This window comes from Protobothrops mucrosquamatus, unplaced genomic scaffold (assembly GCF_001527695.2).
Source record: "Protobothrops mucrosquamatus isolate PMUCROS unplaced genomic scaffold, P.Mucros_1.0 scaffold1322, whole genome shotgun sequence".
NCBI lineage: Eukaryota > Metazoa > Chordata > Lepidosauria > Squamata > Viperidae > Protobothrops > Protobothrops mucrosquamatus.
Window position 1 is genome coordinate 67372 of NW_015387522.1, and position 25292 is coordinate 92663.

General features: G+C 36.2%; 2 protein-coding genes across 2 annotated transcripts in view; both read right to left on the bottom strand.

The window, feature by feature from the left end:
* Nucleotides 1–1617: 1617 nt before the first annotated feature.
* Nucleotides 1618–10931, bottom strand: SETD9 (SET domain containing 9). Its single transcript, XM_015821393.1, has 6 exons — nt 10767–10931; nt 7936–8303; nt 6379–6502; nt 2880–2995; nt 2032–2137; nt 1618–1859 (listed from the first exon to the last, which is right to left on the bottom strand). The coding sequence occupies exons 1-6, from the start codon at nt 10850–10852 to the stop codon at nt 1772–1774; spliced, it is 888 nt and encodes a 295-aa protein (XP_015676879.1). The 5' UTR covers nt 10853–10931; the 3' UTR covers nt 1618–1771.
* A 3633-nt stretch (nt 10932–14564) lies between these two features.
* Nucleotides 14565–25292, bottom strand: part of MAP3K1 (mitogen-activated protein kinase kinase kinase 1) — a 67748-nt gene continuing 57020 nt past the window's right edge. The window contains exons 15-19 of the mRNA XM_015821390.1: nt 23344–23544; nt 20876–21007; nt 19774–19916; nt 18318–18449; nt 14565–17477 (exon numbers count right to left, since the gene is read on the bottom strand). Of these exons, the coding sequence (XP_015676876.1) occupies nt 17328–17477; nt 18318–18449; nt 19774–19916; nt 20876–21007; nt 23344–23544 (758 nt within the window). The 3' untranslated portion in view covers nt 14565–17327. The remainder of the gene's footprint in view (nt 17478–18317; nt 18450–19773; nt 19917–20875; nt 21008–23343; nt 23545–25292) is intronic.

The following is a 25292-nucleotide window of genomic DNA, read 5'->3' on the forward strand; positions in this document are numbered from 1 at the left end:
CCATTGACCATCCGCCTCCGAACTGACATCTGGAGAGGTATCTGGGGAAGCGTCCAGTGCAGTCAGCACATAAACATTCCACTTTTTTTTCTTTGCATGGCATAGATATGTTTGACAAGCTATAGTCTCTATAGATTCTCTAAAAGTGTCCACTGAATTGTAATTTCTAATGTGATGGAAGGAATATTATTAAAAACAGTAAATGGGATGTAATCATATATCTGAACCCCCAAAACGTGATAAATTCCTGTCTTATACTATTATATACATGATTTTTTTTAAAAAAAGCTGAACAAATATATTGGGTGTTCTTGTGTATCGGCTAAGAAGTAAGCTTCATTACCTTTAATAGGAATAACATCAAGAAAAAATCTAATAAGATTATAATCTAAATATATTGAAGTGACTTCACATATATATGCACTAAGCAATTTATTTTTGAGTTATGAAACTTCAAAATCATAGTCTATAATGATGCATTTGCAATGCAATTTGGTAAATGTGTGATAGGTATTACTCTATCAAAAACATTCTACAGAAAATATATCTAGATATATCAACAGCTATCAACAATATTAATTCATTACTAGGGAGGTATTAATGTAGTATTTGTTACACTGGAAAAAAGTTCTCAGAAATCTACCTAAATTCCATAGCTTTAAAAATAGTTAAAAACGGACACAAGCATATCTACTTTTAACATATTTATTTCTATTTCTTTTTAATGGAATTAATGTATCAAAATCAATCTCAAAACTCATTTATTTGAAAGCAAATAAAACTCATCTAAACCTTTTCCATACAGAATTCCAAGAAGTGTTGATGAAAATAAGGATTCAACTATAATTAGTTGCTGCAGATATTAGACTGAGGATGGGTGGGGCAAGAGTTCCTGTTTTTAAAGACTTGCAAGTGCAGCCTGCACATGGATTTGTTATTTCTTTTTGAGTGTCAGACATAACATAATCTATATAAATAAAAATGTAAATGTTCGTTTGTTCAAAATCTTAAATCTCCTAAAGTTCTTCACCGATTGCTTTGAAATTTTGACACAACGTTGCATTCGAATACACGCATGTTTTTATATACCTACTATTATATAGATGTCACACCTGTGACAGGTAAAAACATGCTTTTTTTAAAAAATAGCGCCATCTGTTGGACGTAAATTTAACCAGACTGAGCCACAGCAACGCGTGGCCTGGTACAGCTAGTTCTTCATAAAAAGGTAGTAACCTGACATGTATATTACCATATATATATTACATATTGTCTATAAAATGTATAATAACTAAAGTATAAGCACTTCTTTGGTTTATATATTTTTTAAGTTAACTAAATGGACAAAATTCTTTTAACAATAGTAAAAGAAATGATAAAGCCATTCAAAATCCAAAATATGAGTGTATTAAATCCAATACATTTAAAGAACAACAGAGGGAGACAATGAATAACTTGAAGTCTCTATGCTGGACCCAGGTACACTGGGGAACTCTTTGTTTATTTGTTTATTTCAATTCTGGTGTTTGTGTAGCAAGCATTTTCCAAATAAGTTATGTCCCATAATAATCCGCAAAGTTTAAATTTCAGATAGTTTAAAGGTTTTAGATAGGCTATTGCTATTTAAAAAACACAACAAGTTTGACTTAGTAAATATATAGTTGAAGGCATAACTCGCAATAAAACTTTTGTACCAAAATGTATCTTCAATCATTCTTTGTTAAAGGATACCACATTTGGTTTAAATACTGTAAAAGTCCATAGTTGACCATCAAGAAATAACTGTGTAATAGTTTGAAAAAAGTTCTTCTCCTGGGCCAATGTCTCGGAGGGCTACCAAAACCACACATCTCAAGGACCTGCAAATTGAATATTGCAGGAAAAGAAGTTGGTCTCAATTGTGCATTGATATTTTTAACAACACAAGCAATTTTTCCTCTGTTCTAATCCTGATTTATCCTACTTCAAATATTTGAGAATACTTAACTATTTAAATTATTCCAGAAATATTCAAAAATACAAATTTCTCACCTTTCTATTTCATGGCCGTACTTTATGTTTGGAAGATACTGTTTAAATTCTATAGGAAAACATTTAGGTATGTTCAGTTCCTGATAGCAAACATTTGCTTCTTTTTCTGATGGAAAAAAGAGAAATATCTTAAATGAAAAAAGATGCCTGTACATTAATATATGTCTGAATTTATTCAAGTAAAAAAATCCCTTTGCTATCTAAGCTCTTCTGCAGGAAATGAGCAAGCTGAGCCCGAAGGAAGGGTCAAATGCATAATAAGTCTTGAGTCCCTTTGTGCCCAAAAGAGGTCAAAGTCCAGCCCACCTTGAATTCTCTTGACTCTTTTCTACACCTAATTTGCTTTGACCACTAGAAGTTCAGATTTTTGTAGGGAGCTTTAGCATACAATAAACCTATGTATTCATTTGAACTGCCTGGACTCCTGATTTTTTGTGCTTGACACCTTCTATGAACATACTATAGCCAGTTTGTTCTAGTGGATAAGGCATCAAGATAGAAATCAGGAAACCGTGACCTCTAATCCCCATCTTAGCCATGAAAGTCAGCTGGGTGGTTTTGAGCTAGTCACTCTCTCTCAGTCCAACACACCTCACTGGGTTGTTATTGTGGAGAAAACAGGAAGAGGAAGGAGCAGTAGATATGTTCACTGTCTTGAGTTGTTTAAAAATAATAAAAGCAGAATATAAATAAAACCTACAGACTATTCTCTGATGTAGAATAAACATCCACTATTTGCAGAAATTATAATTATAAAGCCACTGACGAATTAATATTTAGGCAGACTGACAACATGCATAGCAACTTCAATTTTTAAAATCTAACCAAAGGAAAAAAAATGGTCTTACCTATTGAACAATTATTAACATATTGTCCCACAGCCAACGGATTTTGCATAGCAGTTGTAAGCCAAAAGGCATCACACATTTTTAAAGGACCAATTTGATCTCTTTTGCTGCATGACCTAAATGATATTATAACATTAGCCACAACATTCTATTTTGATTGCTTCTTGGGCAGTTACAAATTGCATTCTCTTGCTAGACCTGAGTTACTGTACTCAACAGCCCTATATCCTGTTCAATGGTGGAGCTAAATATCTGTTTTTGCAAACTATAGTAATGACTTTTTAAAGATTCTTTTAAATTAAAACAATGAGAATTTGTAATTCTGTTAATCTGCATGCTGAGACATTAGAATCCCTATTGGTTCAAGAATATCTCTGAGCCCCCATAATAAACTCCCTAGTAGTATTGGAAAATAAAACATGGAAAGTGAGCACAGTTTAGTATTTTGTTTAGAAAGATGAGTTACTCAGGAAAAAATCAGAGAGACCATCCGGGTAGCCTAGAGCAGTGGTTCTCAACCTGTGGGTCGGGACCCCATTTGGAGTCGATCGACCATTTCACGGGGTCGCCAAGCAAGGCTGTCCGCCATTTTTTTTGTCCGCCATTTTTTCCCCCTTTTCCGGTGGGTGCCTTACCTCCCTTGGGCTGGGCCAGCTGGTGGTCGGCCTGCTCCGTCTCTGCCACTTGCCAGCTACGCCTCGGCCGGCGCAGGGGGTGGAACCACGCATGCGTGGCGCTCTCGGGCAGGGAAAGTCCTCAACCTACGACCGGTTGGGTAGTCCTCGACTTATGACCGGTTTAGTCCTCGACTTATGACCAGTTTAGTCCTCGACTTACGACCGGTTGGGGTCACGGCATTAAAAAGGTTGAGAACCACTGGCCTAGAGGAAATTAGCTACTATGCTTTATTGTATAGATTTTGCATCTATTTTATAAATTGACTAGTTCTGCAGAGCAAATACAGCAGGCTCTCAAAATTTTAAATGTCCTTAACACCAAAGACTATATCAGAGGTCTGATAAGCAGAAAACTGAACACCAATTTAAAACATGATCTTACACGTAAAGTAGCTCAGACTACTTCTCTGCCACCATTGCTTTTATTCCTCAGATCCTCAAAACATGTATTAAAGCCAATTGCAACTATCTTTTTTGCTGGCCTCAAAATGCTGAGTACAGGCCAAACACAGCATGTGTCAATCAGCCTGTCCTTCAGATAAAGAGAGTGCAAGAAACTGCATTCAGTTAGTACTCTGAACTGCCACTATGATCCTTTGCCACCAAAAAGGAAAGAAAATAAACTACTGTATAAGAGCTCCTGTCATTCTGTAATTTTAGTATATTCTGTAGAAATCAATACAAATAGCATTTTACCCACCAACTACCTATTAGCAATGGTCTTGGCCAGAAACTGCACCATCAAGAAATAGGTGCTTTATTTGTTTGCTTAAATGTTGAAACACTTAACAAGACACATACAAATAACATAGATCACTTTATCAAACCCTACTGATTATTGATTGCTTGATTATGTGTCATCAAGTCAGTACCAACTTAGTGACCACATAGATCTTCTCCAAGATGATCTGTTCCCAACCTGGTTTTCTAGTCCTTACAACAATGCACCTATCACCCCTGTAACCAAGTCCATCCATCTGGCTGCTGGTCATCCTCTTCTCTTAATTCTTTCCTTCCACCTTTCCCCGCATTACAATCTTCTCCACAGAGTTAAGTCTTTGTATAATGTGTCCACAGTATGATAATTTGAGCCTGATCATTTGTGCCTTAAATCTTTCCAACATTGGCATTGTAGTTTCCAGTCACAAGCAGCACATCTTGCTAGCATGTTCTGTCGATTTCAACTTATACTTGATTGTCAAATTCATCAATGCATCAATGGTTGAAGCATAAATCATAAACTTATNACTTATGATTATAAGCTGCCCTGAGTTACCCAAGGTAAGATGAGTGACCAATAAAAATTATAAATTTTATTTATAAATAAATAAATAAATTTAGACAATGCCATACCATAAGATTCTCTAATTAATATTAATCAGTTGTTGGTTGCATAATAGCCTGGTATTGTCTTTAATAAATCTTTCTTAGCTATGTAACCTAATGTCATTCCTTGTTTTTCATGTCTGAGTAGAAAACAAATTGATCTTCTGATTGAAAGTCTCCAATTCTAATCCATCTCAATTCAGTGTTTCCTAGCTGCCAGTATGTAGTATAGTATATTCATTTCAATTTTCAACGGTTGAAAGCTTTTTTGTTTCAACTCTAATTTGCGGATTTGAATTTTCTTTTTCTGCAAGGCAAAATCAACAACTAGATATCCCAAAGGCTTTAATTTAGTTATTTCATACATACAGTTTGTACTCTGAAAATCCTCAGCAATTCCTCAGTAGCATATTAAGTACTATCTGAACTGGTCCATCATCAAGCCCTATATTATTAATTATTTTACCTTTTGTATCAAGACTACCTTTCTTAGTAAAGTCAGGAATGGTTTATCATTATCTTTTCCCATGCTGATGCCTTTGTCATTGCCACTATAGTGACCATCTACCTCCGGCATCTTCCTACATTGCTGCTGCCTAATATAGATGCCTACTTGCTATAACTGGGCAGATTGGTGACCTTCAAGCCCTGGATGATCCTGATGGGATCCTGTATACTTTTGATATACACTACTGCCATTCTTTGCTTATCCTTCTATTAACATTCTTCTGCTGTGATGAGATAGCACAGCAGGACTTAGGAGAGTCTACTGATTAACCCATGTAAAAATAATTATAGTAAGATTCTATATTTTTGGCAAGGTAATACTAATGCTTTTCTACTACAGTTTCAGAGGAAAGACAATAGAAACAATTCATATTTGAGGAGTGTCAGGATGACAGAACTGTGGTTGAGTTTCAAAGGTTGGCTATTTATCCAATACCAATAATCTATCCAAAATGCATCCTTCAAGAGCAAATTATTACTAAAATATATATTGATGAGGCCATATCTAAAGTATAGCTCCATTTCCTCTATTACATAGAATACTTATTTCCAATAAGGAGCATCCATGAAAGGAGGTCAAAACCTGTTGGTTGGTGAGTGTTGTTTGCATTGAATTCAGGAACTGTGTGGCTGGAAAAGAAAATACTAACTACTAGGGAAGCCTAACATTTTGAAAGGACACTCCGCTTTAATGAAGATTCAAGTGAAGCAGCCCTTCAAAGATGACCCTCTCCTTTATAAAGACATACAGTAATAAATGAAATTGTATGACTCTCCTCACACCTGAAAAAAAAATCTGATTGGTGGATAGTTCTGGCAGATCTCCGGACACACAAGCTCAACCATCTCTCAAAATTCACACAAATTTGCTTGAGACCTCTTGATTATACTCTTAGATAAGGTGAAGTTTTATATGGCATAAACATTAGGAATAATTATCAATTGCTCTTTATTTATATCAATATTTACTTAATGCTTTCATGCCTTACCTGTATATAGCCTTTGAGATTCCCCTATTATTTCCATCAATAAGTACACCATCAATACACCTAAATATAAATGGATTGCCAATGGATTGAAAAAATATGGGTTCGTGATTTTCATAGATCGTGCCTGTTTTTTAAAAAAGCAGTTATTTTAGATCCTTAAGTGTATATATATATATATATGTAAAGAATTATATATAGTTATTCTTCAACAGAGCAAAATACCATTTTACTTTATTACAACTGCTGAATCACACTTATTTCCAAGGGGTTTTGTATATGATTCGTGAGACACAGTAGGCTGAATAGTAACAACAGTTCAAGAAATGGTTGAATGAGAATTTGAACACAGGTTCCTGAAGTTGAAATCTGAGTATTGTGTGTACAGGTAGTCCTCAACTTACAACAGTTTGTTTAGTGACTATTCAAAGTTGCAATGGTACTGAAAAAAGTGACTTATGATTGTTTTTCACACTTATGACCATTGCAGCATCCCCACCCTTTTTTGACCTTCTGACAAGCAAAGTCATGTGCTTAAAATCTGGATGCTTGGCAACTGGCTCATATTTATGAAAGTTGCAGTCTCCTTTTGCAACCTTCTACAAGCAAAGTCAGTGGGGAAGCTAGATTCACTTAACAACCATGTTACTAACTTAACAGCTGTAGTGATTCATTTAATAACAGTGGCAAAAGATCATAAAATAGGGAAAAATGGCATTCAATTGTGGTCATAAGTTGAGGACTACCTATATCTACCATGTTACACTGGTTTTATTTTACTAATTTATAATACTGATTAGTATTGTAGTGATGTTAATAGTAATATCAATATGAAAGAGTGATAGATGCCATTTCTCCCCCCCCTCCCCCAGGACTACTGAGCTGGTAATGGCTGTATAATAACAGGAAAAAAGTGTGCTATTTAAAAAAAGTACATATCATAGAAAATTTGGCCCTTGTCAATAGTATTGGCAATCCTAGAAAACAGAATCAAACTGTTTTGAAAAACAATTGGGAAATACTTAAGCAAGGGATGTTGATTAGTTTGCAGGGCATCTGTTAACAAAGAGCTACAAAACATAACAGTTTTCACTTACTTCAAGTTAGTAATGCCCAGAAAACTAAATAAAGGTATCGGACCATTATTTCATATCAAGGAGAAGAGCTGTTGTTTAGGGAGCTTTTATACATATTAGATCCTAGTTCAAATTTTGCCAGCTCCAAAGGTCTTAAGTCAGTGTTGATGATACTGAGGAAAATGGATCCATCACAACCTAGTGGACAGGATTTGGAGGCCGGAATCCAGGACTCAATTCAAAAAGTGTTGAGTTCCTGGCTTGCAAACAGCTGGGTTGCTTTGTTAAGATATGAAACCATTAATCATCCATCCATCCACCCACCTACCTATCCATCCATCCACCTACCCATCCTTCTAAAGTGTCCTCCACATATAAATATTAAGTCAAGGATTAAACCTTAAGTTATATCTGCTCACCACCTGATGAATCAAATGTAATGCTGTTTGTATATGAACTTATATGAAAAATAATATTTCCATACCAGGATACATTGATACGACAGTTCCTTCTGGAACAAACCCTTTTGCTACAAAAACTCCTATTCCAGCTGACTTCAGTGAACTGGGTTGTCGAATAATGCTGAATCCTAATGTACTGAACAAAACTTCTTCTGGATTAAGGGCTCTCTGACGTTCTTGATCATTGTATATTGCTTTGGATATTGTTTTAGATTGCACTGAATGTATTTCTGGATATTTTGATTTAATTTCTGGAATTACATTCAAAAGGAACATTTGTCTGTTCAAGTCATTTACAAATAAAGATCTAAATGTTTTCAATAATGTTTGAAGGACATCTTCATCAGAAACAATTTTGTCTTTAGATTCTTCTGGCACAAATCGGAGAGTCCTGAAGTAAGATAGGAGCAAGAGGTTCTGTAAGTATAAGAACTGTCATGGTTTAAAATTCCATAAATTTATAGGGGATGGGAGCATACAAAAATATATATTTCTTTTTATAAAAAAGTGTTGTTCAATTGTTAATAATGACTATAATTTCCAAAACATGGCTACTGTGATATCAAACAGACAGATAGACAGACAGGGTGTTCATTCCTAAACTTTATCTAGGCCAGAAACCTTAACTTGATGCGCCTACGCACCTGTTAATGCCTGCAAAGGTCCTGTGTTCCTCCCAACCCTGCCTTAAAAAAACCCTATAATGGTTGGTCTAGAAAAATAGTTCATAATCACGTCTGTTTTGTGCTGAGATTCCTAGGCAAGTGATTGACTTGCTCTCTCAATGGTTTGTGTTTCTCCCATCAGAGGGGAAAACAAAAGGTATGCTTTAGTGCTTGTTTTACAATAAAATAGATGCATTTACAGTTGTACAATTTCCAAATAGCTAAATTGTGATATGTGGCCCACAGCAGTTTCTCTAAATTTCAGATGTTAACAAAGTTACTCAGTGATGATGATAATTTATTCAATCTATATGCTACCCCCTGACTCTGGGCAGCTTACAATTGTTAAAACATTTTTTTAAGACCCAAAGAATAATACTGAAAACATGAAACAACACAAATCAAAGGGACAATGATAGCTGAGTGAACAAAAAGGAAGAAAGAGACATCAATCATCCTGTCCAAAGGCTTGGACAAAGAGCCAGGCCCTTCAAAATCCCAATACGTGGGGAGCAGTTTGAATGTCAGAGGAAGAACATTCCAGAGGACAGGCACTGCTACAAAGGAAGCACACCCCAAGGACCAAATAGGTGACATTGTTTCACTGCCAGAGTGAACCATTCAGACAGATACTATGGGAGAATCATACCCTAAGTCAATGTAGCTAGTAAAGCAGTTGCAACTTCCCATTATCTGCAAGTGACTATGTCCACATAGTGACTAGAGTTCACAAATGTGAAATTACAATCCCTAGTCCCCTTAGGATGCATGAGCAGTTCTGCTAGCCCTTTCCAGATATTGATGAGAGTGAAATGCCCACAATCCATATGGTAGTATACATTTGTTAGCTATACATTCACACGTTCTCCCTGTGTTTCAACTCCTTCAGTTAGGAGATTATGATTAATTTGTATTTAATAAATATCACTTTTGCCTTCTACTGAGGAAAAGTAGGGACAAGAATCAGTTCTAATGGGAACATATTTCAAACAAAGAAGAGACTTAACTACTCACTAAAATCTACTATACTTCTGATGACTGGATGAAGAGTTGGATGTTGTAGGGCAGTGGTGATGAACCTATGGCACGCGTACCAGAAGTGGCACTTAAAGCCCTCTCTGTGGGCACGTGTGCCATGCCCCGGAGATGGCGAGGGACTGGCCCCTGCCACCCTGGCCCTGCCCACCCAGTCTGCCATGACCACTGCTGCCACGCCCACCCGGCACCCAGTGATAAATAAGTAGGTTTTGGGTTGCAGTTTGGGCACTGGGTCTCTAAAAGTTTCGCCATCACTGTTGTAGGGCAACCCCCCCAACTTAAAACTGATAATTGTGAGCAGCATCTAACAGAAATTTGTGGGTTTTTTTCATAAATCTCATTTGCAAGTATTAATATCCTAGTAGACAATAAAAATTATTTGTGTATGAAAATATACGACTGTAATTCCCTACAATTTCACTCAGTATATTAAACCAAACATTTTCATCTTGCTATATTTAGTAATTTGCAAGGAAACCTAGAATCAGTTCAAACTTCTTATTACAGACACCTGTTTGTTAATTCAGAAATCAGAGATACAGGTTGGTGAGAAAGCCCAATTAAATCAAATGCGGGTCACTGTCAGTATAGAATTGTCCTCATATGGCACATTCAGAAATACTTCCTTCTGAGTTTTAATTATTCTTCTAAGTAAAAGAGTTAGTTCATTGTACTTATGAAGAGAATGTGTGCTGTTTTTTAATCCATCATATATGGCAGGGGTTCTCAACCTTGGCAACTTTAAGACTTGTGGACTTCAACTCCCAGAATTCTGGGAGTTGAAGTCCACAAGTCTTAAAGTTGCCAAGGTTGAGAACCCCTGAATATGGAGAGATGAGTGCAGGTTGTTAAACAAAAAACAAAAGTGGAAATATTGGTACGGGGAAGGAAGGAAGGAAAGAAGGAAGGGGTTTAGTGATAGGGAGAAAGGAAAAAAGAGAAAGTGATTTAGCAAGCTTCGGTCCGGCTGCAAAATTCCGGCGAGATGGCAGCAATGCAATCCTTCGGCATCCCGCAGCCTTCCAACAGCGCCCGCGACCAACCCGCAAAGGACATTCCCGGTCTCTCTGTATCGCTCTCCCCCAAGAGAGACCCTTCCTTCCGCGGCCCGGGAGGGGAAGGCGGCCGCGGACCTTCGCCCTCGTCCTCACCTGCGCTTGTGGCGGAGATTGAGCGCGATCCAGGGCACGAAGCGGTACTTGTAGGCCTCCCAGCGCCTCCGTAACCCTCCTAGCATGGCGGGGCAGTGCGGGCAAACCGCCCCGCCGCCCGAAAGCAGAAGGCGCACTATGGAGGGCGAATAAAACCAGGGTGTGTGTGTGCGCGCGTGTGTGTGTGTGTTTATGTGAACTTGCTCCCGCAAATCTCGAAGGTGGCTCTCTGTTTCTTAGGAGAAGCTAATCTGCCTTTTGCCAATATGTTTCACCTCGATGGGGGACATAACCTCAAATAAAGGCGCTTAATCCCAACTTGCCCCTCGTCGAAAACCCTCCAGACCTGTGCCTCCCCAATTCGCGGTATAAGAATCTTCCGGAACCAAACTCGAAGCGGGCAAAGTTTCCCGGGACATGTTTGAAGGAGGGGATGCTGGACATCTCGGTAGCAAGTTTGCACTCTGATTTTTGTGCCTCTCTGAGAAAAATCTGGGGCAGATCAGAATGGTGGGCAACAATTGTACATTGTTTCCAGGCTTACTTACGGTAGGAGCGGAATACTTGGTTTCGCGTTAAAGCAGGGGTTCTCAACCTTGGCAACTTTAAGACTTGCGGACTTCAACTCCCAGAATCCCTCAGCCAGCTTTGCTGGCTGAGGGATTCTGGGAGTTGAAGTCCGCAAGTCTTAAAGTTGCCAAGGTTGAGGACCCCTGCGTTAAAGGCTTGTGCGGTAAGGCCTCCTGTGAGCAGTAGAGTTTTCGAGAGGTGTTCGTAGCGATTAAGAGCGCTTGTAGCAACAGCCAGCCGCGGCTCGCACGAAAATTGATGAGTTAAAATCGTGATTTTTCGAATGTTAGATGAATAAGGAGAAGCTTTTTGTAGTTCCCCTTTGGGTCGAGTAAGAGAATGAAGACCCACAATTTTTTTCTTTTTGTGGTGAAGCAGGTACTACGATATGAAACTTCCTGCCCCTTGAAATTCGATCAGCTTTTTACTGTAATCATTTAATCAACCAATTAACTTTTATTATTTATTTAAAACATTAGTCCATTAGTCTTCATGAAACTTTTTTAAAAAATTAAGTGTTTCAGAGGTGTTGCCTTCTATTAAGTGTTGCCTTCTATTTTTTGTTTTGTTCGCTTTGATTTTTTTTGTTACAGCATTTTTAACATGTATATTTTGTTGAGATGGTAACCCTTTGCATCTGTCAATTGAAGGTAAAAATTGAATGAATACACTCATAAATAAATAATAAAGGGATAGTTTCCCCCATATTTTAGCAGAAAAGCAAGCGAAGAAACAGGGAAAAGGGGAAGAGAATAGATGGCAAGGTGGATGAATGAATCAGTGGTGGTCGGTACAGGCATTGAGAAACTAGAAAGACCACGTTAGGGTCAGATATTGAAGAGAAATCTATGTAGTTGTTAAGAATTGACCATGACTTGAAGGCACATAACCGGTCAATGCTTATTAAATTGATCTCCTATGCTGCTGCCTTCCAGCTTTTCTATTAGTTAGCATGGTAATGATTGCGGGCACGGGTATGTTTTGTGGAAATCTAATTCAATAAATAAAGAAAATGCTTGGCAAATTATGTCGTATAGTATGAGTCACAAATCTGAGTTATTCACAAAAGCCAGAACACTGTCAAGTTGCACTCTGCTTTCCTTCGGTGTAAAAAAAGCCTTTGGAGCCAGAAGTCACATATCTGGAAGGATGATGAAGAGTGATAGACACATCCTATTTGGCTTCCCAGATCTTCGAGTAAAGCAATTTGTTGGTTGCCAAGATTCTGCTTTCTGCATTTGTTGACTTTAATCGTCCCCTCCCTGATGCTTTGGACTGTGTTGTATCCAAAGGATGTGTCAATCTCACTTGATATGTACCATGTGTTCAGGAAAAGGTTGCCTGTCATCAGTAGGATTCAAGCAGCCTTTGGACAAAGTTGAGAGAAAGGTGACTAGTCACAAAGAAGCTCCTTTTGCTGAAGAATCACAACAGCAGTGCTTTACCTTTTGCACACTCCTTCAAGAAACCAGGAGCCAAGGAGACATTCCTCCTCAACACTGCTATGCTTTCCTGGCCCCTTGGTCACCCTCCAATCAGCTGGAGCTGATAGTCATGGCAATCTTATCATCTCACTAGGTGGCCAAACAGAGTAAGCATTCTCTCCCCCCCCCTTTGTCTTCAGGAGCTTTATTTATATACAGGTAGTCCTTGATTACTAGTTTCTGGTGGAAAAAAGCATTTATTTAGGAAGCCAGATTCGCTTAATGACCATGGAGTTTGCTTAACAACCACAGTGATTCATTTTAGAAGAACCATAAAAATGATTGTAAAGCCGGTCCAGTCACATTTGACTCGACTTGAGTGCACTGATTTACAACTGAAATTTCTTTCCAAAATGTGATTGTAAGCCAAGGACTACCAGTTTTCAAATTAAAGGCCACACAACACTTAAACAGCTCTGGTCAGTTTACAGTTACAAACCACCAAACAATAAAAACAGATACAAATCATACATCCAGAAGACAAACTATACGTAAGAACATTTTGCATAAAGACTCAATAATCACTCTATTCCAAGCCCTTGGAGAATAATAGCCAGGTTTTCAATGACTTTCTGAATATCATTGGGATGGGAGCCATATAGGTCTCTGAAGGATGCTATTCCACAGGCTGGCCCTGCAATAGAGATCAGGAATGTGTAAAATAGTACCTGGCACGGGGTGCCTTCTGACAGAATGTTGCTGCCAAGACCTTTTAACTAATATGCTGCCATCTATGTGAGAATGTCTATGGAGATTCTCAGGTCATGGTTGTCCCAAAGGTACTTTTTCACGAGGCAAGTGGACTTTCTTTTTTCTCTTTGATTCTTTCATTCCCCACCATCCAGTCAGAGCTAAAGAAGCTTCTTGGATGAGAAGCGAAACGTCTTCAAAGAGAAAAAAGAAACTCCAGTTGTCTCATGAAAAAGCACCTTTGGGATATCTATATGAGAAACAGCAAATGTTGCATGTTTCCCCTCTTCTCAATGCTTGGAGATTCTGCTATAGACATAGGGGGTTAAGGCTTTCGGCTTCAAGGCCATATTAACATGACTGAAATGGAAAACACTAAACAAGATCTGCTCTGGTTAGAATTTGTGGAGGTAGAGAGGGAAGGAAAGGTTGAATTCAATCTTATAGGGCAGCTTATTTGTCCAAAAGCTACAGCCGTAGCTGGGATCTCACAGTTCCATCAGATGTACACTCAAAGCTGAATTGATCTTAGAATTTGCTCCCAAGCTGCCAGGATGAGCCTGAATTTTCTGCAGTTCTATAAAGACCAAATTTCAACCCAAAATAAATATGGAACAAAAACAAGTGTGGCAGTCTTAAAAAATAAAATCCAAATTCCAAGAATTATGAAAAACTAAAGCAAGTTCAAGGTTCCCATTAAAAATATAATTTTATAAAGTTGTAAGTTTCTATTGCTGCAACCCCAACGAAATCAGTAGTTTTTAATTCATGGGGATGGGGCGTCACATTCATTGATGGGTTTGGGCAATCATGGCACTGAAAGCTTTAAGAACTGTTACCCTTACCCTACAGGAATATGTAGATACAGCAGTTATAGATTTTTTGCTTTACCTAATTCCAAATACAAACTGTTTCTAAGACCAAGAAACAGAAACAATGATATGCTTACTTGCAGGCAGTTTTCAGACCACATAATTGGTGACAAGATCTTGTTTGCTTAAAGGAAAATACATGTAATACAGTAATTCCAGGAAGTAATGAAGTCAAATTTTGCCATCAAAAAGGACAAGTTTTGTCCAAAATCTTTTATTTACTATAAAGACAAAACCACCAAAATAGGTACAAATTATACTATAAAATTGGTTCAAAGGGGTAAAAACTTTTAATTAAAATATCTTGATATATTTAAAATAACAAAGAATAAAATGAAGCCAAATTTTCTTAACCCAGAGATCTTTAAAATTTACTTGCACAGTAAGGTGCTAAGAAGTTAGCCCTTAAGCCCTGGAACTCTTAGGAATCAGTCACATAGCAAATATAATTTCAATGTGAAAGTGAACTTTGGTAGAAGAAAATCTATAGGATACCTGAGGTAGTAGAAACTGGAATAAACAGCAGTAGACGTTATTTACAACTTAGGTACCAAATAACATTAAGAGCACAAAAATAATTACATAATACAATTTTCAGTCCAGCTTTGATCCAAAGAAAATAAGATTACATCACATCTGCATTTAAAAACACAATTACCAGCAAGCAGAGGAAAATGCAAACAAACTCGAAGAAGAGGCAGTCCAAGTTTGATATGTGAAAGACATGATGATCTACAAGGATAATACTGATTAGCTGAGGTTCGTCAGTTTATATAATTGACAAAGTGGTATTTATCTGACAAGCAATCTTCCAGTACATGAATTGGCAAGAGTGCATCCTTTAAAGCTTGCACAGGAGAGACTTAAAAACAATATGATTGGAATAATGACAAATTCTAAATTGTCAAAAAACAAATCAAATACAAACAAAGCTACAAAACTTCACATTTAGATTTTTTTAACTCTTCAAAGTCTCCCAATAACAAAAAAAAGCAAAGGAATGTAACATTTCAAGAAGAAATACACATCCATCTTTAATGACATTGCTCTTGATTAACTTTAGCATGGTCATTGTGTAAACCTCCATTACCTTTGTTTCCAATTTTTAAAAATTGTACATTGCCTAAATTGTACAGTATTATAGCTTATCAAGCAAGTTTGTCCTGAGCCTTTGATCATAACCAATTTCTGATCAATATTTCAACTGGCTTCTGAAGAGTTAAAATTGGAAAAGTTATTTTAACAAAAGTTGATTAAACACAATCAAAACTTTACTTAAAAAAAAATTGCCAGAAAGTAAAAGAGCTGCCATTTTCCTTCAATATCCCATTCATCAGAATTTAAAAAACTGCCATTGAAATAATTGATGACACATTTGTTTAAAAAAAAATGCTCTGCATTCTTGGTGCAAAATATTTCTTCAAGGCTATTTCATTCTGTAAAAATTTAAACACAAGTTTTTAAATGGCTATTTTCCATTTTAAAAAATAGTTCCCAATAACTTAATTACCAACTATTATTTTATTTTTCGTATTTCTAGCCTGCCATAATCCAAATTGTAAATGATGGGGCTGTGCAAGGATCATGCATCAAGGCCACACAGTCAGCTTGTTGTGAAACAAGTTGTCTCCTGTATTGCTGCAATGTCATGCCCACTGACTCATTCCCAACCTCTCCATTTGTTATTTATTAAGGGAAAACACCTAAATAAGCAACAGTGTCTTCTCCTGTTTTTTGTTTTTTTGTTTGTTTTAAATCAAAATAGGATGCTATTTTCAGGAAAGGCTGTTAATGTGGGGATAAAGTCACAATTCACAGAAATTACTTCTGGGGTTTCAAGTGCCCATGATGTATTTTCTCCTTATCTGAATTGGTTCATGCCAAATCAGAGCACAGCCTCAGTAAAAAGATGACAAATGGCATAAGGAAAATAGCAGGAAAAACAGCAAACATAATGCAATGCTAAGAGTAAGGCTGAATTTAAAGCTTCAGCTGACTAGAATAGAAGTTGAGTATCAGAAGGCAGTATGACACAGTACTCCTTTCTACCACAATTTTACCATGAGCTGTGATATTAAAAAGGGCTTCAAAACAGAACATTCACTTGATCCTTGGCTATGAAGTTCTGTTATTCAAAAAACTTGTGCACTCCTACCTCAATAACACATCTTGTTAAAAACACTGACTCAAGGGCAGCATTTTATTGCAGATTTCAAACCAATTTTAACCATAGTCTTTTACAGTAAGTTGTCCAGCAATATTTAGCTTGAACTTAATTCTAGTTATTTGGGTTTCTTTTAAAAACATTTTTCCCTGAATGTGAAGAAAAGATAAAATAAAACTACAGAGTGGTAACTTCCAAAGGACAGTTACAAGACTAATAGTAAGTCAACCACAACTGCCATACTTTGTGATTCTAAAGTAGGCAAAAGTGATTTTTAAAACTACCCAAATTTTCTTTTTCCACGTAAAGAATAAGCTTCACCATAATGCAGACACGAACTTTCTTTAAAATGGATTGTTGAAATTTGCATGTCCTGAAAAAAATAGTGATGCATTTTTAAATGGCTCTTTAACCACCCAACTGCTTATATCACTGAAAAAATGCTTTAAAATAAAGTTTTTAAAAAATCACATTTTCCACTAAATAATCATGCAGATCTAAAAGAGGAATTGCTTCTCTGTTCGTGAACAGACATATCTTTGAGAAAGGCACAGTTTACATATTTCTGCACAATTTGTGAAATGTTACATATTAAACTTATGTCAAGATCTCGATTTGTCAGTCACATACGTATAGGTCCTCTACTGACCTCAAGTCCTCAAAACATATAATTAAGGCCAGCAGAGCAATTAATACACATTGCTATGCAAACCTGCACAGGAAGACCAGCACTTTATATTTTCAGTAGCATCGAGTTCAATGTACCCCCAGTTTTCTACAACTACCACATAGTGCGAAAGACAGGGTGTTTTAACAACTCCCTTGTTGGGGGTCTGTCCTGAGGTTGTAGCTCCAAACATCGAAGTGCCACATCCCTTAAGCCTGGAGACAGATGCAATGGGATTGTTGGAGCTGTAGTTGCACTAGCAATCTATAATTAAAACAGAAAATAATAATTACACAAAAAAGCCCAAAGCAACAGATTGTATACTGCAAAGCATCTTAGTATTTGCACTGCTGACAATGTAAACATTAAGTTTATTACAGCTGATTCCTTTTATTTGCAGATTCCATATTTCTGAATTCGCCTACTTGCTAAAATTTATTTGTAACCACAAAATCAATAGTTATGGTCTTTTGCAATCGTTTGTGGACATGCAAAACAGAAAAACATTGAGTCACTCTGCACACACATTCCCAGCTGAGGTTTCAGTATTCACAACTTCAGTGTCTGCGGCAATTTATAGAACAGAACTACTAAGAATGAGAATTGACTATATATTGACACTATAAATATATGTGTCCAGGGTGAAGGATATATATGCATATTTTGCAACAGATATTTTAACTGCTCAGTAATTAATCCCTGAGAGACAATAGGCAAGAAAGAAGGAAAACAAATTTGCTCTGTTTTTTATTTTTATTTTTACTGCTATTTTTTAAACCATTGGAATTTATTTATATCCCTTTGAAAATGAAATAATAAATTGGGATATATTGCATATAATGTGACTAATACAGAAAATATTTCTCAAATTGAGAGAATGCTTTCAAAATATAAGAGATATATGTTGTTCACATCTTTTAGTTTATGTGCATGATTATCATTTAGCCTAATCCAGCTATCTACTGCAAATTCCTTTCCTCTCAAGTTCTAATGACAAATTTACACTGCACTCTTGGGCATGTTAGTGGCCTTTGAATGGAAGAAGCTCTCAGTGCATTTCCTCAACTATAGGCTTTACACATTTTCTCTTATGGATCATTTTACCTTAAATATCAAAGCAAGATGATTGGAATGTTTCTCTGCGTTCCAGGGGGGCTTAGCGCAAGCCATTTCTATAATAGCACAGCCAACACTCCACACATCACAGCTTCTGCCATACTGTTGGCCTCTCAACACCTAAGAGGAAAAAAAACAAATGAGATTAACTTTGATTCATCAACAGGGCACCTTTTTTAAAACAACAACAGTGTAAAATACTTTATCATGAGATTAACCTAAAATAGCAGTAGGATGCCATCATAAGATGTCATGAGAGATTGCTTTATTTCAGTATCCATAAAACACTGTTCCTGAAAATATTACTTTTACAATTAACACTTGCAAATTCTAGATCAGAGTATAAATGTCAACTTTATAGTTTGTCTTCATCTTTTGCTATACTTTAGAAACCCCATAAAAATTAAATACTTGTTCCTGTAAGACCAGTGGCCCCATTAACTTTCTTTGAAGAGAACATGGAAACGGAAGACATGTGGTTCCCAAAGTGCATTAATCATTTATGTATTTTTAGCCATTCTTTGTTAAGAGCAGCTGTCTAACATGAACTCTGCTTGACAGCAAAGAAGCAAAATGCCAGTGCTATTAGGACAGACAAGTCAAGGTATTTTGCTATCTATTTCCAGAACAAAGTTTCTTAAAACATGACAGCACTGCTGACTTGTAACTTGTTCTTAAAGGATAGTTCACATATCATCACAAATCAGGCTGGTCCACTAATATTGTAAATGGGGAAGATGCTTTTCAAACTAACAATGAAAGAACCTTGTATCTAAATAGAAGGTATCAGATAAATGACTGAAAATGTAGATGTAATCTCGTGATTTGGATCACCATTTCCTATTACTATGGTGACAAGCTCATTAACTATTTCAAGTTAAGAAAAAAACTGAGGAAGGGTATGATTATGGCTAAGTAAGGATATGATTATGGCTGTTATTGCCCTACAAATTATGCATATGTCTTTAGATGATGTCCCGATGCTTAGATCAAGGGTGGGAACTATGGCCCTTTTATGATTGTGGACTTCAATTCCTGAGTTCCTGAGCCAGCTATATTCTCCACCTCTGCCTTAGGTAATGAATGGACGTTAAATTATTCAAAGTCAATCAAGCTCTGAATATTGAGAGGGCAAAAATGGGAACTATTTCAATCTGTTCTTGTGAGTTTCTTTGAAATAGGTGGCTGTTTGGCCTCTACGAGAATCATGGAATTGGATTTGACAAACTTTTGGCTTGATCAAGTAGGGCTCTTCTCATATTCATGTGTCCTCCCTAATTAGTGTCTTATGGAATTAAAGAAACTTTTAAACTAAAACAGAGTAAAGGTTTAAGCATTTTTCAACAGTATTGCATAGGATGCCATTTTAAATGCTACAGTAGTACAGCAGTTAAAGGTTAAGTTAAAAGGTATTAATATCCCTTTTCCCAAGATGAAATCTTACCTCTGGTGCCATAAATGCAATAGTCCCCAATAACTGTCCTTGAAATTCTCCAGCACCAGTTCCTTTTGATGCCAATCTAGCTGCAGCTCCAAAATCAGCAATTCTTAGCCTATGACCTGTGCTATCAATTAACAAGTTGGCACCTGTTGGCATTATTAGAAATCCAATTAAGTAATGAAAGAAATGCAAATACACTTGTGGTAGAAAATGAAAAAAATGAACTAGTTTTCTTTATTCAATAAAGTAAACCCTGGGGTAAATTTAAATATATGCTGCAGTCTACATTGAATTATATCTATAAAAGGTAGCATAATAATAATGGACTATACAATAAATTAGAATCAAAGGACAGAATAAGAATCTGGATACTTGAATAGCTATAGACTTGAGGCTTTTTTTATTGCTGTTGCATATGTCTAAGATGTTCCCAAATTTTATTATGATTTTTAAGTTAAAATAAATAACAAGAAAGCAACAACTAAATACAATATATATATTGTATCAGTGGTTTATGGTTTCCAGAACACAAACAGAACATTAAAACTAAAAAATGTAGGTATCCAATAGCTCTTGAAATATTAAAAAATATGTGAATCTTTTTTTTCCATTTCTAAGCAAATTCTCTGTTTGTGAATGGCAAATCAGTGCTCTGTCTTTGTATTTTATATATAAATATTTATCTTATAGATGATTATGCATACAATAATATATAACAACTAGGCTTGAAGAAGCCTAAGAGAAGTTAGCACTGTGCCTGGCAGCATACAATCCTACTTATCTTGTGCTTTCAGTACTACATCACAGAATAATTTTGAAGATAATCATAATTCCTCCTGAGAACTACTGGGATATCTTCAATATCATGTAAATATTCCAAAACTCAGTGCTTTTAACATAATCCAAGATGAAGAGAAACAAGCAGTGACCATTACACAAGCAATGATATCAACACAGCTAAACACATTGTAGGAAGTTAACATTTACCAACATTTTAAAAAATGAAATTAGACAGTGATGAATGAACTAAAAATAATTATTCCCATTAGATGGCTCACTGATTGGCCATTGTATAAATGTCCAGCTATAGTAACATTGATCTTACCTTTGACATCTCTGTGAATGATCTGATTTTCATGAAGGTAAGCCAGGCCACGAAGCAATTGTTCTGTGTAGTTTGCAACTACAGACTCTTTAAAGGCTCCATATTTACCCAACAAATGAGCAACAGATCCTCCTGAAAAATAGGAGTATATTTTATCCATTTAGGTTGACTATTTGAAAACAGCAATTTGAAACAGTTGCAAAATTTGATCTAAGGGCAGGAAAGGAATTCTAGCAATTTTAATGAATTCTCTTTGGCTCCTTATATTTTATATGTGATTGTTTTAATATGCAGAGAAAAAGAAATGTTAGAATGCATACATACTTTATATTTTATTAACAATTTTCTTATTAAGAATGGGGCAATAAACTTTTAATCTTTACAAAACACCCTTCCTTGAAATATTATAGATGCAGAATCTTCAACACTCTCGGCACAACTGTTACGAAAGTTCTACCCAACTGTCCCTGTTTGAGGATCTATTCATAGACAAGTTTCCCCAGTACTGATAATAACGAAAAGCATCTATACATGTATATACACACAAAGACAATGTGACAAAGCCTTTGAAATTGCTACATCAAAATATCCTGAAGATGTGCTTGCTTTAATATTAGTGCTCAGTGTTTGTGGGATAGTCTCTGTATAGCCCTAACCTGCACTGTTTTGCCATTTGTCAGCCTGGAAGTTTTAAAGATGCCTATTTTTCTTGCAAATTGCCTTCTTCTTCAATAAATATATGCATCTTGTATGTTTACTGTTCCACATTGCAACACTCAATATTCATCACATTGCTGTTCATATACGTTAATTATTTAATGATGGATCACCAAAAGTCTACAGTAACAATTACTTCCCTCTCCTCTGCTTGCCAGTCCCTAAACCCCAAAAATCATTTTACTGAGACCGAGAAATGCTGAATTACAAGCATTATAACTAAAGGCCTGAGGGGGGGGGGAGGCAAACAATTGCAGAAAGTAATTGTTGTTCTCTCCAAATGATACTACATCCCACCTGGATTATGCATCCCATAATGAACAGAGATCTGCATCAGCTATTCAGGCTTAATATTTTACCAGAGGAGGAGTTTATCCCTCCTAGAATTAAACAGTTTGTTGCTAAAGCCTGATCACAACTACTATTCAGTAGTTGGGACCATATAATTAGAAAGAATTCAAACGAAGTTTCTAATAAGCATCTTTGAAGTGACCCACTGTGTTTCAAATGCAGAATTTCAAAGGGAGGCAGTAATTTTAATCCAATCTGTGGATAAATGTATTTACTTACAAGCTAAAACTACACTACAATCTGAGTGGACTGAGCCATATTAATATTGGTAGACAACTTCAAAACTTCTTGGGAAATACCTACTCAAAAGAAAGTGAGCCAGAAAGATTTTTCCAGTGGTTCCATCCTAACTTTAGAACCAGATCAAGCTAGGTCAGTATTAAGGTAAAGGATCTTAGATGCTGCTTTTTCTCATAATATAATTGTAAATAACTAATTTTTAGCACCTAAATTGACTTCATTTTTATATCAAAGTCCCCAAATTCAGAACAGCCATATCTTTACCCGGATTTAATGTTCTCCCCAGAGCTATTTTGGAAGGGAAATATAGAAAAAATCCCTATGAAACATGATACTGGCATTATGACATGGGTGCCAAAGAAATCACAGCCCATTGACAGTTCTACAAGGACATTTACCACCATATGATTACCTCCTTTTTAATTAAATTTCCAGGGCACTCCAATATTTTTTACTTGCATTATTTGTTATAGACAACTAGGACACATCTATTTCTCTAAAAGTAGAAGCATTCTGATACATCTGTGTAAGCTTCATCCACAAATGGCTTCAGTAAATTTTGATGTAAGAGGTTAATTTTGCTTGTTTGTTTCATTGAATATGTTTTTATTGGTCAATGACCAAAATAACGTTACTGTCTGTCACTACTTTTGAGGTTTTATTTTTTATTTTTACTGGTATGTTCAACTTTCCAGAGTCATTGGAATTGAGAAACCTAAAAATGTGAAATATAAATAAAAAATGATGAAGAGGGACTCAAAATTTTCTTCCAAGAAATTGTTGTCCAAGACAATGCTGTCCTCCCACATATGGGAAGAGATGACTTTTTGAGGAAATCCCAATCCAAAATTATTTAAAACTTTAAGATATTAAATCCATAGCAACCAGAAAGTATGTGGAAGAGGCTCAGACAAACACACATACACCACATGTTTATAAGAACAGGAGATACAGCACAATCAGATTTGCAAGATTCTATTATTGTAGCCACGCCCAATAAAAGTAGTTTTATCCTTCCTGTAGAGTTGATTCTTGCTCTAGTCTACCTGGTTGGGCTGGCACAGACTCAGAATTCAATGAGAAAACCCTAAACTTAACTCTAGTGCCACAGAGTTGTGAGTGGGAGGCATTTATTAAGAGATACATTTTGGCATACATACCTGCCATCCATTCTATAAAGAGATTGTAGTTGCTTTTCTCACATGTAGCACCCATCATTCGAATGATATTAGGGTGATTCAAATGACTCATCATTCTTATCTCTTCTCTCAGGGCTTCTACCACTTCTTCCTGCTCAGATGATGTATTCCTAACATAGGTTACCTGTTTCATAAAAAATGTCAGCTTTTGATTCAACAGTTCTATAAGCAGGAAAAATAGCAACTGTCATTGTTGTAAATAGATCAGATTCCATGTTGAACTATTTGAAGGAAAAGATTCAAAGAATGATATCCTGTATGATATCACTAGGTCAGAGTGCAGAATGTGCACCCGGGGATTACATGAAGTCCCCTAGAGCAAGCATGTCAAACTGCCGGCCCGCAGGCTGGATGCGTCACGGTGAAACCGCGCCCACCCCATTCCTGGCAATGGGAAAAAAGTCCCGATATTAGAGGCTTCCAATCATTTGAAGGAATTTTTTAAAATTATATTTAATTTTATCCTGGTCCCACTCATCACTATTTGAATGTGATGAGTGGGTGAAAGAATAAGTGCCATCTTTGGACTAGAAAAGGTTGTGCAACTGTACAATGTATATAACAATCCTGAATACTTGCTATTTTTGCTGAAGTTATTAATATTTTATTGCGACAAAATTCAAATAAATTGTATATACTTCTTTCTCTAGAGAAACTCCAAGTAGCTCTTTACATACAGAGAAACATTCCATACAAAGTACTTAGGTAAACCACTTCTTGGTGAACGTAATGAAAAAATTGTATATTGTGGTACTGAAAATATATGGAATCCATGCTTAGTAGACCCATTGAAATCAATGGGACTTCAAGCCTGATCAACTTAAGTATTACTGATTTCAGTGGCATTGAACATGCTATGCATCCCATTTTAAAGTCATAAAAATTGTAGTATTCAATTCAACACATGCTTTCAACAAATCAAAAAGATGACAATATTAATCAATTCTATACCCTACTTATGGTTCCCCCCCATTTGCAACAATTAGATAGGAGGCGAATACACTGGTATAGGCTTTGATAATTAGAGGAACATCTAACTAACAATGGAAAAATATTTCCAGGATCTGCAAGGGAAGGGAAAAATGAATCGAAATAATTCTTGTAGTATTATGATATGAGAATACATGTAGCCCTTGACTTATGACCAAAATTGAGCCTGGAATATTGGCTGTACGTCATTGCAGTCATTAAGTGGATCAACATGTGACTTAATTTGATTTTATTACTATTTTTACAATAATTATTACATGAGTCACAGCACTTGTTAAGCAATTCATATGGTCATTAAGCAAATCCAGTACATCCAATGAGTGGTTTATTTGCCATTTTCTTTTAGAAAACGGCAAAAAAGGATCACAAATTAGGCTCATGTAACCATGGGACACTGCAACCAGTCATAAATGCATGGCAGTTGCAACATCACAAAATGCAATTTACATGATTGCGGTGGGGGTGGGGGTGTTGTAGGAGTCTTAATTTTGAGGATGGGTTGTAAAAAATTTTGGAGACAGTCATAACTCCAAATAGCCATTAAACATTAAGGCAGTCATTAAGGACTGCCTGCATTCTTGCAGAATGCTTCTCATGAGATGGTCCTGTTAGTGAAGTAAACACCAAATCCAACAATTTGTAAAACAGCACAGAAATAAGTTGGCTTTTATTCAGTTCTTCTCAAAATCCAAGATTTTCTGGTCTTTCAGCTAATAGTTTCCAGCTTAATTTTTAATATTCAAACGCCTGAACAGTACTAAAAAGAACAGATACTATCCATGATCTTAAAAGACCAAGGAGAAACTATATTATGCAATCTTTTTTTAATTAGAATGATTACTTTTGAAAACGAATTTCACAAATCCACAAAAGAAAAAGAATTATCTTTTAATGATAAAATACCTCTACGTATGTTTGTG